General features: G+C 41.7%; 1 protein-coding gene across 1 annotated transcript in view; it reads left to right on the forward strand.

The window, feature by feature from the left end:
- The first annotated feature begins 272 nt into the window (after window positions 1-272).
- LOC308130384 (sterile alpha motif domain-containing protein 10-like) overlaps window positions 273-16,599 on the forward strand; it is a 47,570-nt gene continuing 31,243 nt past the window's right edge. Inside the window, exon 1 of the mRNA XM_080496725.1 lies at window positions 273-303. Within this exon, the coding sequence (XP_080352851.1) occupies window positions 291-303 (13 nt within the window). The 5' untranslated portion in view covers window positions 273-290. The remainder of the gene's footprint in view (window positions 304-16,599) is intronic.

A 16,599-nucleotide genomic window follows, 5' to 3' on the forward strand; every position in this document is an offset into this window, starting at 1 on the left:
CCGGGTGCTCAGGTACGGAGGAAGGGGGCGGAGACACGCGCGCAGCCGCTTCATATCGGCCCGGTCCCGGTGTCCGGGGACAACAAATGGCCGTGAACCGACGGAGGAGCCGGAGCGTGTTTCTCCTCTGTCTTGAGGCGGCGGGTCTCCACGCTCTCACGGTAGGTTAGAGGGGGCAGGACGCGCTCTTTTACCCTCCTCTCCGTCCCGGCAGCCTGCGTTTTGTCCGTGTGGAAGAAGAATGGGAGAGTCCTGCTGACACCACGGAGAGATACACGCTCAGACCGGGGATGGCTGTGGACGGTAAGACCGCTTTTTATTCCTCTTTAGAATAAAACTACACCAGTCCCAAGAGTTCATCCAGGCGACACACGGCAAATCCACTCTGCTATCCATATAATATTAATAACAACAACAACAATAATAATAATAATAATAATAATAATAATAATAATAATAATAATAATAATAATAATAGACATTATTTCATCCACCACAGGATCTTTGTCCCTATAAATTTGAATTCCCTCTTCTCTCTCAGATTAACGGGGATTTTCCTGATTTCACTTTCAAACTTATGAATGTCCCACACATTCACAAAGTGGAGTCAAGAACCAGCTCCATCTTTCACATCCCGTCCTCCATATCACAGGGAAACTGAACAATGTTCTGCCCGTGCTAGATCGTCTATATTTGTCATGCAGCACCTGGCTCACCTGGACAGATCACATTCATCCTAACAATGAGGCAGCTCTTTGTTCTTCATTCTTTTGTTTTGCATTTTTATATTCAAATATGACTCAAGCAACAATGTAAGCAAAATTGACCACCCCTAAAAAGACTGTTTTTGAATGTGTAAAAATGTATCAAATGTATGTGTCCATGTGTATAAAGGGCTGATTTCTCTTTATATCATGCAAAGATGGAATATATGTTTTTCCTTATGTTTTATAATAGGATGAATATAGTTTTGTTAATTATGTGCTCGCTGAAAGGTCAGAAATGGTGATGAAAGTAAAAAAAAATACATTATTAAAATCTTTGCTTGAGAAAAGCTGTTTATTTTGAGCAAAAATAAATAAAAAATAGGAATTCCACAATAAACCTTTCCAAATTGAACTTCTGAATTTCACACCTAGAAAACCTCAAATTTCACCAAATCCAGCATTTTCACTAATGAGGTCATATTTCATGCAACCTCAGCTTTAAACAAATGCTGTTTTTAAGGCTTCAGCATTGTCTTTGCCCATTTCTTCTGGCACAAGAGAACAAAACAAATTATGTCGCGCATGAAACCCTTTCCTATGCTTTTCTGAGTTGTTTGTAACATTGTTGTTGTTGTTGTTGTTGTGCTGCTGCTTTTTCCTGGCTTGCACTTGGCTGGTTGGTGTCTGCTTCAGGCTAACTGACTTAAGTGAAGTCTAATCAGAGCCTCTCTCTGCTCAAGGGCAATAATGTGTGTGTGTGTGAGAGCATCCGTATGGAGCCAAGTGTGTTTTCCATCTGTCCTCTGTCTACTGAAGCAGGTTAGCTCTTCATTAGCATGGCTGCAAGTAAGAGGCTCAGTCAGATATGCATATATGCCTCGTGACACATTGGACTATCTATAATTAATCCATAGTTTACTTAAGCATCATTAATTTACCCGCAGCCCTGAGCGTTGATGCCACCCTGACTTTGTGCAGTGCCACTTAAACTTTAATGAGTGTTGGTCCAAAAAGTCTGTGCTCCTGTTTAAAGACACACACAAAGCACAATGTGTTGTATGCAAAGTGGAGGAGGCTGATATCTTGGGAGTCTTTGCGGTTATCAAATTGTTTTTATGCAAATAGGAGGAGAGATATTTCTATAAAAATGAATTTTCTGTGATTTTAAACAATGAAAAAGTTTTGGGCTGTGAAATATGTATACAGAATGAGATAATATGGTAAGTGAGAACAGTTTAGTGTGAGACCTCAATTTGTGACTTTTTGAGAAAGGATTTGAAGAGTATAATGTCTGTGTTGGTTTATAATATTTGCATTGATTTTCATTCGCCAGGAGGCTGCAGTGCTATTGTAAGACAGGCTGTCAGCGACAAGCATGTGATCAGCTACAAGGGATGATCTGCATTTTAAATGGTACAATAGACATTTTTTCCTCATCCTTGTGTAAATTGCTGACATAATTACATTTTCCTTCTTGTAGCCGGCTGCACAGCGAGTCACTCTATGTAATTATGTTCTCCATGTATTGCAATTGTGAGCGGAAGAAATTTATCAGATATTTGCTTGAACCGAACAAGACATGTGGCTTCATTGTTACATCAGCGATAAGCAGCCACTGAAGCCATGCTTCTGGCTGCTGTGCTGTTCAGTGCACTTTGTTTAGATGTGTTTGGTCCTGTCCAGAGTTGCACATCGACATCGGGGGCTGACCCAGCATCTGTTTTTTTGTTTTTGTTTTTTTTCAAACAAGCAAGCTGGACTAAGCTCAGCGTCCCGACTATGGAAACATTTGGACCAATCCAGAGAAAACCAGGGTGGCTTCTATCTAATAGCTAGACACATGCACACATACACACACAAAACGCAGGGGGAAAAAAACAAAACAACAAGCCATGCTCACTACCAACCCGACAGGCTCACATGGAGACAAGCAGCTGAATCAGAATCTAAAAACAACCCATTTATTTATTTCAACTCCCACGTCTATCAGTGGGAATGTCAGCATACACTTCACTGTAGGAGGGTTGATGGTGTCTGTTTGCTGCCGTCATGATGGACAAAGACGAGACATGTGTGCCTGGCAGAGTTCTCCAAAAAAAAAATACAGATACTACAGGTATTTCTGCCTGAAATGAAACTAACAACAAAAATAAAGCATCTCTTCGAAAAAACATGGTTGTTGACTTCTCAGAAGCATTTTTATCACCAAATTATTGACAGCATACAGAATCCATACCTATGTCATGCTGAATCATGCTGTTAAACCTCAGCAGCATGATTAACCTTTTTTTTTTTTTTTAAATCCCTCACAGGGCACAAACACTGTTTTTCCCCCTGATGGGATCAGATGGATGCGTGGTCATTCATCTGTAAAATAATTGGCTCTTTCCAGTTCTGCTATAGATTCCAGTCTCTACAATGTTCACGTGTGTGTTTATGGCTGTGTGTGAACATATAATTGAAGTGAGGGGGAGGCAGTGGGTGGGGCGATGGGGGAGGAGGACTGTTAGTTTAAACAGACAAATACACCCTTTGTTGTTTTCCTGGCGTTTGTTGCGTCGCCTGCTGGAAACGGCCTCCATTTGGTGCATTTTGGTGTTGCAGCCAAATGTGCTTTGGGCCTCTGTTGGTAAATAATATGGTAATAGTGTATTTAACCAACCTCAATCAGTAGGATTATACAGCAATTTAGTGTGCGTGTGCATGATAGGAAGCGTGCAGGCTGTTAACCTTGTCCATCATCATCCCGGCCTCCTCGCAGCAGGGAGCGTGTCACTCAGTATAAAAGCGCGGAGCATCCTCTTGAACACACACACGCACGCACGCACGGACACACACACACACACACACACACACACACACACACACACACACACACACACACACACACACACACACACACACACACACACACACACGGCTGTCATCCATCATCGGCTCTCTGATCCACCGCTGCACCTGGCCTGAGCCCGTGTGGATTTTGGACTCATGGAAAGAGCAGGGTGAAGACAAAGTGAACGGCATGAGAAAAGAGACAATGAGGGATGGGTTTGCTAAAACTGTTCGCTTGAAAGGGATTACTCAAATGCATTAACAATATCCTTGAAAAATGTTTATAAGCTGCTCTGACCGCTGAAAGATACATTATTCTTATTGCTCTTTGGTGAGGCTCAGTTTGGGTTATTGTTTCTTCTGGGGCTAAAAGCATTGCGCCCATCCGACTGATGTCTGAACCCACAACTGTTGCCGGAATAAATACAAGGTTTCCAACATCCAGACAAGCTGTTAACAGGTTGTCGATTAGATTATCTGAAACACTTAAGAAGTCAAACCACAAATCAGCAAGCCTGAAAAGTTATTGATAGCTCCTCCATGGAAGGAATCCTGATTGAGTTGAACCAGGAAATGTGTATCTATTATGTTTTTGATATGTGCTCTGAGGAGCATCCTTATGATTTTATAGTTTATCTAAGTAAACATGCAGTCGGACTCATACCGCGATATAGGAAACAGGAGAATTTACTTTCCCTGGTCCCATTAATTAATTTGGTGTGAATAAGGTCATTTTCTGCAGTCATTTCATTCGGACTCTGATATCCATTAGAGAAATGCTGTTGATGGACAACATTCTCAATGAGTTATTGATTTTATGGATTTGTCAAGTGCTCCTATCACACCAACCGCCAACTATTTTAACCTATGACCCAGTGCGTGGGACGAGGACGATTTAGTGGATAAACATTTCTGGTCTTATTATTGAGCTTGAGGAGATTGATGAGGTTGTTAAAGAAAAGAAGTCTAAATGAGCAGTGATTTAACAGGAGGATACTGGTGGATTCTGAAAGGTCTCACATGCTCTGGGCCCCGACAGGTACTCTCACTTCTCCATATGAAAAGACCTCACCTTTTTGATCCACTGACCTTGTCTTGAGTCCAACTTTTTTACCCCATCTCCCCCACCGCGGTCCCCCTTCATTCCTTCCTCTTCCTGAATTAGAGTGCGCACAGGCCCATATCCAATTTCTCTCCTTTAATTAGCCTTCTGAACACAGAGACGGATCAGGGGAAGGGAGCTGAAAGGGTGTTGGGACAGAAGAAAAAGAGAGATGTAATTTTTCTGAAAGATTTCGCTAATTAGGTATAATTTCATACAGGGGTTGTATCCCTCATGTATCATACCATTATTACTTACTGACTCAAAGCCTTTAAACTCAGTAACTGTCTTTCTCTTCTTCTCGTCACATTTCTCATATGCCTAATCAATCCAATCAGTGGTTTTGGCAAATTCAGATAAAGCTTTAGTGTAGTTTTATTTTCAGCTATAATTATAGAAGAAGAGTTGTAATGGCTCGATTTAGGACTATTGTCCTCTGTAGGTCCGCGTTATTACCATCTGTCCCGTGAAAATGTGATCGCAGCAAACGTGATGAGTCCGTGTTCTTCTAATTTCTTTGTGTCCTCCACTTCATCCTTGGCCAGATGTCTTTCAGTCGGCAGTTTCAAGGAGAGCAGTCAACCTCTTCCCCCGCTCGCTATCCTTCCCATTAGAGTTTGCTAAACAAACAGTCTAATTAAGTGTGGCCTTGTGTGATAGGCTAAGCTTGGAGCTTTTCACTCTTTGTTAATAGGTTGGCCTGCTCCTCCTACCAAGTGCCATGGGGTCAGCGAAGCCCGTGGTGCAGATCATCCATTAAACCAAATGGCTAATGGCTCCAGCTACACCCTAACAAGGCATACATCCTTGCACGTTCGGGAGCAGGAGTCACGTTCATCCACTCGAAAAGCAATTACATTACTGGCAGCAATCTAGTAGCATGATCTGTGGCAGGTTTCAGCTGCACGCGTGAAAGTTTCTATGCATATATTAAACTGGCCAAGTCTGGTGTTTGTGGGACTTTGAAATTGAACATACGATAGGGAATTATTCATTCATTCAGTCTCATCCTCTTTCAAAAATAGAAATCAATTTTTTGCTTTCAGTCTTTCTTTCTTATCAGACATTCGCTTTCTTCGTTGCTTTCACTCGTCATGCTGCAGACAATATTTAACAGTTTTTTTTCTTCAAATTGTCATACCTCGAAATGCTTCTCCCTCTGTTGCTTCACTTGCTCTTCTTCTTACTTTTGTCCACATTTTTCTACCTTTCTCTCTCCGTTTCTGCTTCATTCCCTGATGGGCATTATTACACAGTCTCTTGAATATGACCTCCTCCAGCTATCACAGGGTTGTTCCAATGGGCCCTCAATTTACCATGTCAATAGGAAGCCAAGTGTCAGCGTGTCAGTTCCACAGCCAAGGTGGCAAGAAGGAGGAGGAGGAGGAAGAGGATGAGGAGGAGTTGTTTAAATGCTGCTCAGAGCTCCATGACTCTTCTTAACCCCTACAAGTGACATGCTCCATGTGTTTTCTCACACATCGATGACACTTCTTGAATGTTTTCCACATCCCCAACATATAAGAATTTAGGGGCAATATTCCTGTCTGTCTGTGTTCTCCCTTGCCATATTTCTGGAGTTGCATTAAAAAAGCCCATCCCCATTCCCATCATTCCCACAATCCTTTGCATGCTCATTGAACATGTGACAGTTTCACTTCACAAACTTTCCCCTTCTTTTTCCTCCCACGCTCAGACAGCCCAAGGGAAGCTCTGGCTGATGTAAAAGCCATATGGCACTATCAAAAAGTGTCTCACGCCATCGCAAAACACATTTTGCAGATATTAATAACGTGCTCAAATAAAAGGGATATTTGTGAGTAGTTTAATCTGACATGTACGTGTTTGCAAGTTTGCACGTACATCTAATCTGATTTTCTGATTTTCAGATATCCTGGAGGCTCCAGAGAAGAGGTCATAGTTATCCTAAATGAAACCTGCTACCTCACAAGCCCTTCCCTCACTCCCTGTTCAATGATTAATTCTCAGAACGAGATTGCATCTATGATGTGGAAGTCAGTTTCTGCATGTATGGACCTCCAGACCCGATTTCCTCATTTTCACTTGTTGTCAAATTCCCTTTTCCACAAATTCTCTAATCATTTGTGGCTCCAATCCTTCACTTTGCTTTCTTCACATCAGATTGTGGGAAACCCTGGTCGTCGTTCTGTGCACGCCTTTGTGTACAATAGCACTCCTGAGTGTCTGCACCCTTTTGACCTGATTTAGTTTTAATCCACTGAGACATGCGGCTGTTGTATGTTATCCGTAGATTAGGATGGATTTGTCCCGTAAGAGTGGGAGATAGAAGCAGCTGGATGTGATTGCCTGAGTGCTGTGTTGGTCATAGAGGTCGTGGGACTAAAAGATAGAAAGCTCCCAAAGCAATAGTCAGTCAAATGTTTGTTGAAGCACCTGCAATGATGTAAGACTTGTGCAGATTTTGACAGTTGCTCAAAGGCATAAGCAGTAGTAAAAGTCTCAGTCCCTAAAAACATCTTTCCTCCCTTTCCACTTCATGTGGTCTTGTCCTCCAGTCCTGTTGTGATGCTTTTATAGAAGTTGATTCCAGAAATAGCTGTTATATTAAACAGGGGATGACAGACGTTAAAGTGGAAACAAGACCAAAGTATTGTCGTGGGAGGCAGCTGAGGTTACGGAGCTGTCAGTCAGAGTTAGTGGGGGCGGGCTCTAAGCTGTCATCCCAGTGGTTCAGTCTTGCCCTACATATCAGGTCACTGGTGCTCTGCAGGCTCAGACCTCTAACTACATATACATACATGGTTTTTGTGCACTGTTGCACATTTTGCACTGGTGGGCTGAGTCATCAGCTGTGGGCCAAAGAAAGATTTACAGCAGAGAACAAAAACTGACTCCAGTCATGAATCAAGTCTGTGATGAAGTCTGTAAATTCAGTAGATGGAAGTGGCTTTGAAAATGGATCTCAAGTTATATAAAAGATTTTTAAAGAATTAAAGTGGGTTTACAAGGGTGCCTCAATGAGCCTGTAAAGTTGTCAATATACTTAGAGGTTATCAAGTGTGATGGTCTTATCCCATCATTGGGCACTCATTAAAATGCTTTGGAATTTAATCCCTCAAGAGTTTTTAAGAGGTAAAAATGTCTCAGTGAGCTTTCAGACTTAAATCGTTACCTTTATTTGTGTTTTATATATACAAAAACAATGAGACCGGGTTCAAATCACATACATTTCACCATTTTCACCTAAAAATGTGATGCAATTCTTACAGGTTTTTTTTTTTAAGAGTTTGCTGACACACTACCAAGTCTGGCTATACTACAATGGAATTCGCTGTTTGTAAAAGAGAAGCATAAATATGACTTGTCAGTTGAAACTTTGCACCACTTACACTTAACAAGAGGAAATGTGGATTATTGGTGTGCCATTTTCATAAGTGACGGATTAAAGCTTTTCTTTCTTGTCCCATTATATTCAAAATAACCATAGTGAACGATCAGAAAGTGCATTAATACAAAATGGATGTATTGTATCTGATATGCATTAGTATATCTCTTAGATGGAAAGAGAAAATCCAGTAAATGTGGGTGCTTATATTGTAATGCTCCATTGTTAACATGATTTATCTCTGGGAAAATTAGTGTGCTTTAGTTTGTGTGCGAATCTCTGCAACGTCTGACTAGCTGGGTAATAATAAGGAAATGGTTCATTGGAGTGGAAAAGAGAGGATAAACTGGAGCGAGTTCGCCACTTCAGTGTTCGAACACAAATACTGAAAGTACTGTGACACACACCATGAGAAGTGCCAGTGTCAGCGTTAACAAGAAAGAACACACACATAAACATGTGCGCTAAGATTGATTAATTGGTCGGCCTCTCAAAAAAGCCCAGAGCAGTCTCTGCCTCACTCGGAAACATCTGGCATCTTTAGAAGTCAACATTTGGGGAAGTTATCAATAGAGAACTAATAAGTGTTTGGAAACTTATGGAGGTTTGTGAGCCATTAGTCCCAAGACAAATGAAAGGGCATCTTTGAAAGACAGTTTTGCACAACATTCACTATCGTAACTCTGATTGCTGCCTTGCACAGTCCTTCTAATTGAGGCTCCCTCTCTATAAAATACAGCACTAATGTTTTATCCGGCTTTTAAAAAGGTTCACAACTAACCAAGGTTTCAGCAATGTTTCATCTTTGATGGCTCTAATTAGTCTTTGAATATAAAAGTGAAGCATTTGCTGAGTATTTTTGCCTTCGAGCACCTCTCAACTTTTTCAAAGGGGTTTTAATGTGAACTGCTGATAGTTAAAACAAAAAAAAAAACAGATCCCTGAGCTTCTGTCTTGAGTTTAGATGTGACATTGATGCAGAGGTGGAAGAACTACTCACTCTTTACTCAGTTTAAACCATAAATACCTGTGTGAGAAGTCTTTGGTAAGAGTGTTTTCAGAGTTTTACTGAAAAAAAAAAAAAGGTTTCCAAGTGACCAAACAGCTGTTTCAACATCAACTAATTTAGTGTGGTGAGAATGTGCAATGGGTACTGTACAGTTTTCTTGCTGCATCATTGGCTTTGGAAACGCATTGAAGTGTAAATCTACTAATGAGGAAAACAAATGAAGAGGTTGGCTCTGCCTCTGGGCTGAGTCTCAATGTCCTGAATTATACTGACCTCACTTAGACCCGATTTACAAGTGAAAATGCGAAACTTTCTCCTTTTCTTTTTGGTATCTATTTACACGGCAACGGTGGTTGGAGTCACTTCAAAATGCAACCTTTTCAAAACTGCTCCCAAGGTGGAAGTTTTTGGGGAGAAAAAATACTCCCATCACTGCGCCAACAGTGGAAAACACAACTTTCTGAAAACGTTGCTACTCCACACGGCCATAGTAAAAAGTTCTTCTGCACATGCGCTGGATGGACAAAAACAACACTGGCGCCCTCCTGATTGTTATGACTCTCAGTCCATATTCTCCTGGGATTTGGTAGTTTTATAGCTGAGAGTCACCCGGAATAAAAATACAACCTGGTCGTCTGGCCACATCAATGTCCACGTACTCGCCATTGTTAATGTTTATAGCGTGTTGTTCTCTGCACGCACGTGGGTGGGTTTCATTATAAAAACAAACAACAGCACCCACTAGTGGTCCTACAGGAAAACTACATTATTTTCAGAGTCTCTTCTGTGTGAAGGGACATCGTACGCATAACTTTCCTGAAACGAAAACCCCCAAATTAGACGTTTTCTCTTGATGCATTGTTGCGCAAACAAGGCCTTAGAGAAGCAATCTGACGCTGACCCACTGGCACATGCAGGTTTTTTCCTTTACTTACATTCCCATCACAGATAAAGTTAAACCAGTGGGTAATCATGTGGTTCTTACAGCACCACGGGTTTTGTATTTCTTTACCTCAGACCAAAACAAAGTCATTTTCCTTTGAAATTGTGGGTTGAGATACACGGGAGAGTTGCGTATGCTATTTAAATTATTTTTAATGTTATGTAACATTTGCGCTGTAATTTGACCAGCATGAAAAACCACGGGGATTTCTAACTGTTCGCTGCTGCTTTTGGTGTATGTTATTAAAGTTTAAGTGCCTGGAGGCAAGCCAAATACAATAATATGTGTATACTCTGCAGAACAGAGATTTTTCCACGATATGTTCCCTTTTTAAACAAGTAATGAGTCTGTTGGAATGTATAGGGAGTGAAATGTCGACAGAAAAATGAATACTCAAGTGAACATGCATGAATAAATACTTTAGTGCGGCAACATATTCCCAAGACAAATTTGCACTTGGTGATTATTTCCTGCAAATGCAATGTATGTATTTCCAGAGGAAGGAGAGGAGGAAATGTTCCCCGGGGATCTTTTGGCTTGGACATGAAGCTCCTGCTGTGACTTTATGTGTACAGATGACTGTGTTTGTCTCCAAACGTACATGAACGCTACAGAGAGCCTCAATATTCCTCCTAAACTGCCCCCCTTTGTACCAGCAGCTGTCGGCTGCATTACCTGACAGTGCAGCCTCAGGAAGCCATGCGAGCGCGAGTGCGTGTCTGTGTGTGCGGAGCAGCAGTAATTGGCATGTCCATCTGACTGAAAGGCCCGGGCGAAGTGGCAGTGCAGGAGTGGAGCTGATAACATGGCAATTAAGCCGGGAGAAACAGACCCCCAATCAACACAGCGGGGTGCTTACGGACTTTACGGAGACAGGTGGGACTACTGGGGCTGGATACTGAGACAAGGAGAGCTGGTGAGTGCCCCCAGGTGGGAGCTAATTTGTCTTGCTGGGAGACTGAAAACAAGCGAGCCGCGGAAGGGCCTTGTACAAAAACACCGCCGCCCGTATTGTGCCCCCATACCACTCACAGGCCTTCAGAGGACACCTGCTGCTTCTCTCGCATCCTTTCTATCCACAAACTGCACACTCGTAAAAAGAGTCCTGGCAAACTTTGGGGTTTATAGCTTCCTGTGCTTGTTGAGATAATGTGCAGCGGAAACAGAGCATAGTAATTTTATGTCTCAGTTTGATGGTCTTTGCCTGCGGTGGCATGGAGTCTGTTCTCAGCCGTCTCAGTGGTTTTGCCGGAGCTTCACGGCGTGGCCCCCCGCCACAACCCCGGCGTCCTGCAGCCACCTTTCTTCTTTGTTCGCTCGCCCCTCCGGGGAAGATTAGAAGAATTCTCCTGGATCACATCACACAGGAGTGCAACACGCTTTAAAAGTTTCAATGCTCTGTGTTATATTTCAGCTGGTTGCCAGAAATGGTACCACCATCATCGCCACTGCTGCTGAGTTTCTAATCATTCATGCTGCTTACGGATCTACAAACTCTGTCTGAGGTTTTCATTCCCCGCCTGTCTATCTCTGCTTCAGATTCATTGGCACATTTTTCCTTTCTCTCTGCTGTGCTTTTTCCCCCCTTCTTTCTCTCTGTTTACCTCTCAGCTTCTGCAGAGCATTAACTTTTATCTTTTCTTTCCGCCAGCTCTCCATCCATCCTCTGAGCCTTTCCTCTCGTCTTCTTTATTCCTCTTCATCTCCTTTTATACCCTCACCCTGGCCCCGTTGTGTCAGTGCCGGGCCGGTGTGGTGCAGATTATCAACTAACCCTTCACAATGGTCATTTATTCACTTCATTGTTTGCAAACCGCTCTGTGTTCAATAACCTCTGTGTTTATTTATGCAAATTTGTGTGTGCGTGTGTTTGCACATTCTGTGTGATCAACCGGGGGTTTCTTACCACGCTACATTGCGCGGCCATTTCTTTGCTAATATGTCACCGTGGTCCATGAGCGCTGACATACACAGCAAACAAAGTAGGATACTTGTGTGACTGTAGTGGTTTAAGGACACTCAATAAAGTATTGAGCACTGTGGGGCCCCCCCTCCGCCCTCTCCACATCTCTCAGTGCACCACATTGATTCACGGACTGCATGTGACAATCAGAAATAAGTGTGGTTCGCTCTCATCACTGCAGTGTCTGCATGTATGAGCGCCAACTTGTCGACAGATTCCTCTCGGATCACTCTGCAGCCCAAAGTGTTTTCATGTGGCAGCATGGAGAGCTGATTTATCTATGATCAGCAGGCAGACCCTGGTGGAGTCCTGCAGGGCGGCCCTTCAGGTCATCGCTGAAGGTAACCTGTCAACACGTTCCCGTGTAAACAGCTTCTCTGACTTCATTTCACTCAATTGCAAAACCTGTTTGGGATTGATTAGGAAACCATCTGGCTCTTGGTTCCAAACAATTGGCTTAAATTGCTCTTGAAATGAAAAGATAATGTTTTGATATTGGAATGAATGCAACGTTTTTGTGTTATGACCTGCTAAATTACTCATTTCCTGTAACCTTTTTCAAGGACACAGTGCTGAGTTTGAATGAGTATTTGGGGGCTTTAATATTTTGTATCCGAACATCCGTTTTTCCACTCAGACCAAATATTCCCCACTCGAGGGAACATCTGTAAACAAACACTAAATGTTTTAAAGGGAAATTGTGTCCAAGCTGAGAAGTTATGTTATTTCATTTCCAACACTATTTGGGTTTCTTTCTGGGAGAATACAGATGAGACTGTGTACATGACAAGCAAACTGTGAAGGCATTTCTGACAGCAGCAGCATGTAGTGAGAATCGAAAGCTGAGGAACAGTCTGTTATTTTGTGTGACAGTCCAAATAACTGTTATTAAACATCCAGCAGCAACATAATGCTGTTATCCTCACAGTTTTACTGCACTCAAACATCTGATGTTGAGATGTCAGAATCTTTAAAGTGTGAACTGTTTTAGATGGGATAAGCTCCCATCTGCTTCAGGATACCACTCTGTCTGAATGTGAAACTTTGCTTTATGCATATTAAGTTATCTTCTGCCTGCTTGACCTTTTCATGTCATTTTTCCCATTTCATGCTCTGTCCCATTCCCCTCAATTCATTAGCATGCTCTAATCAGGCAAATTCAGATCAATTTGTCCGAGCTGCTGATGTGATCTGAATGATGCCAGCGTGGTGACGGTGGACAGATGGATTGATCATGTGATTACTCTACCAGTTAGGGAGGCATTTTGTATAATTAGTCAATATCTCACGAACGAGCGCATGCACGTACAAACAGTTACAGTATGCCCTTGAAAATGCATCCATGATTATACAATAATATAGAGTGTTTATGCATACAGCCTGCCTGCTGGAGCTTATGTTACTGTTCTGCATGTGGATGGAAGGGCTGTATTAGGGTCATGGTGGTATATAATATAGAATCTAATGTAATCCTGTACAACAGCTCAACTGCCAGCTCTGCCTCTACGAATGCAACCATGCTCACTTTTTCTCTAGATCATCAGCGAGGTGTCTGTTTTCTCTTTTTGTGGGTGTAGTTCGTAGTTGTGGTGTCAAATCTAAATGTACGGTATTCCTAATATTCTGTCTCTCCTCTTTCTGTTATTGGATGAATACATTCTTGCTTGGCACAAAGGTCAGTGTTAACATCTTTGTTCTCCTGAAAAGACTGTGGTTTGCGCATCCAGTTGAATAGCAATTGTGCAGAATGTTCCTCTTGGTGGCACATCACTGTGCTGTTCCCATAGAAAGCATAAAATCCTGCAAATACTGGGAAACACAAAAACAAACAAACAAACAAAGGTTTGTGTAATTCTCACTGATATAAGGTTGAAAGGAAAGACTTTTGTCAAAATGGGCAGACAGTTGTTGGGTTATTTGCTTGTTTGTCTGGCCCAATGAAATCCCAATGAAAATATCATAGTAATATTAAACATGTTTAACGTTCAAACACTGTATCCCGTTAATCCACTTCCATATTCTTTTACATCTCCAATACCAACATTAGTTCAACAAAACTCTAGTGCTTTCCAGGATGAGACCATCTAACAGTCTAACTTTACATTTACACATTTCAAAGCTGAACTTGTGTTTCATTTTTTCCCCCCAGACCTACTTTGCTGTAGGGCTTCTTTCCTCCTCATTTGATACTCTTACATGCTCTCTTTTGAGGTGCCAGATCATTACTGTTGTACGGCTGCCATGCAGCATTTGCAAGGTTTGCATGTTCAGCTGCTCCCGTCCTGTAGGGATGGAAAGTCTTTTTTTCCTTTTTAGAAAAAGAAACGATAACGGTCTCTGCTGCTCATGTTCTGCTGAAATATAAAACAAAGCACTGCCTGGCATTAGTTGCCAATACATTTAATAAAACATTTTTATTTATCAAACTAATTCTTAATTACAGTTGTTTTAATAGACTGCTAGAAAATAAGCGTAGTGCCTATTTTAGTCACTAAATTATGTTCATAAGTACATTCAAGAGGCTGCTTACATGTTGAGATAGCATGATGTCAAAAAATATTTTTTTAAACCACATTTGTTGAAAATAGCACAATAAAAAACTGGACAGGACAACTGGACATATCAAAACTCAAAACACAAACTGCAATAGACAAATGAGGTGCTGAAATAAGCCTTTGTTTTTACTGCAGTGGCTTTGAGTTTATTCACTTACTGCTAAGAGTTTGCTCACTTTGAAATGCGTCGTGAACGAGCAGGGACTCATATCTACGTATAATCACAGAAGTATTTCTGCTAATGTGACTTCTGTTGAGGTTGGGCTTTGATAGTTTTGGATTTGAATTCAGGTACTTTTTGAATTATTCAGAAGCTGAACATGAATACGGTTTAATGTTGGCTTGTCTTTTTTTTGGATTTACCACTTTGTCTCTAATAGAAAGTGAAAGAAAGAGCATAAATTATGTATTTGATTCAATATCAACAGGTAGTCACGGTAATATTTCTCATTATAAAACCTTTTACCTGAATGTTTAACTAATGTAGCTTTTTTGGCAGAAAATAGTCATATATATATATGGTAGAGGATTTCAGATTGTTACTCACATGACGTTAACTTGAATTGGGATGTAAGAAGTGGAATCTTGTGTAAAAACTAGCCCAGACTCTGGTGTAAGCTGAAATTACTTGCTGTGATGACATCTGACTGAGTAAACACTTGTAATTATTTCTGATTGCATGTTTGAATATCTCTAAAGCAGAATACATATAGCAGAATTCTTCACAAACCAAATCAGTAGATGCAAAGAAATGCTTGTGTGAGGAACTCCAAGGAAATCATTGATCTTGTCTTTTTCCTGGTTTGGATCACACCTCACATCCTATTACTCAACCTCATCTCCTCCTCATTGTCCTTCGTCCCCCTCCTTCCTCCTCTGACATCCACTCTGGATTATTGATTGCCAGAGAGATCTAATCCGTCTTGCCATATCATCATGGGCAGACTTTGCTGTGAAAGGAAGAAACCAACAGATACTCCAGATCATGTAAACCCGTCTTTCAGTTCTTCACTCCTTCAATAATTCTCTTCTCATCATTTCCTCTTTCAATTAGTGTGAATATTTACCTCTGAATCACACATTATCTTATTTTCTCTTGTTTTATGGCTCATTTTGCAGATTTTTCTGACTTTCCTTTTTGTTTTTGTCTGGAGTTTCATCACTTCATCCCCGGTGGAAGTCATGGCTGGGTCATTCCCCTGTACCTCATCTCCTGTGCCGTTCCTCTTTATCGTCTTCCTGTGTGAAACATGGAGTGAGTTTCTTTGAACAGAAGTAGATATGACAGCCAGTGGCCTCGAGTGCCCCGGTTCGGTGGACTGTGTCTGTTTGTGTGTATGTTTTATCTAAAGTGGTCTGTAATTGTATGTTCTCTGACACGATGATGGATAATCAATAGTTCTCTCCGTCTCCGTGGCAGTGTGGCGGGGAATCGAATTGGAGAATAAAACCCATCCTTTCCTCAGAGCTGGACCCCCCCCCCCCTTTCATAGCACTGCCTACAGACAGGAAATCAAGGTCGACCTGGTATTTCTTTCACCAGCTTTTGTTCTCTGTTATGTGCTCTTAAGAAAGTGAGCAGCTTTCACTATCATAGTCATAAAAGAAAGGCCAGCTCCACCTACCTTCTGGGTTACTCTTTGCATTAGTTGCCCCTGGTTTGAATCCAGAATGAAGCCTCCATGCACATGACTGCATATATAGCCCTTCTCTACATTCACTGGACTAAACAAATGCAGACAGGGATTATACAGAGTCCACATGCTGGCATTGTGCATCACATCCATGTATGTATGAGCATCCCTAGCGCACACAGTCATACGTAGAGATTTCTTCGGCATTTCCAGCCGCCTATGTCCTGATGAGAGTTGGAGTCGGCGTTGTGGGCGTCCATTGTTTACTTCCATTTCCCTGTTTGCGTGTTCCCATGACACTGATCGTTTGTGAGAGGTAAACCTCAGCCCCAGCCCCTACGACAATGTCTCATGTCAGAGAGGATAATAGACTGCAATGCATCATGGGAGAAACCCCTGGGGTCCTGGGTTTTATATTTATTTTTAAAGCTGCAACTAAATTCTTCTCCCGTGCTTTAAAATAGAGTAATTTCATGGCTCATTCCTG

The sequence above is a fragment of the Blennius ocellaris genome (assembly GCF_963422515.1).
Source record: "Blennius ocellaris genome assembly, chromosome: 5".
NCBI classification, from domain to species: Eukaryota; Metazoa; Chordata; class Actinopteri; order Blenniiformes; family Blenniidae; genus Blennius; species Blennius ocellaris.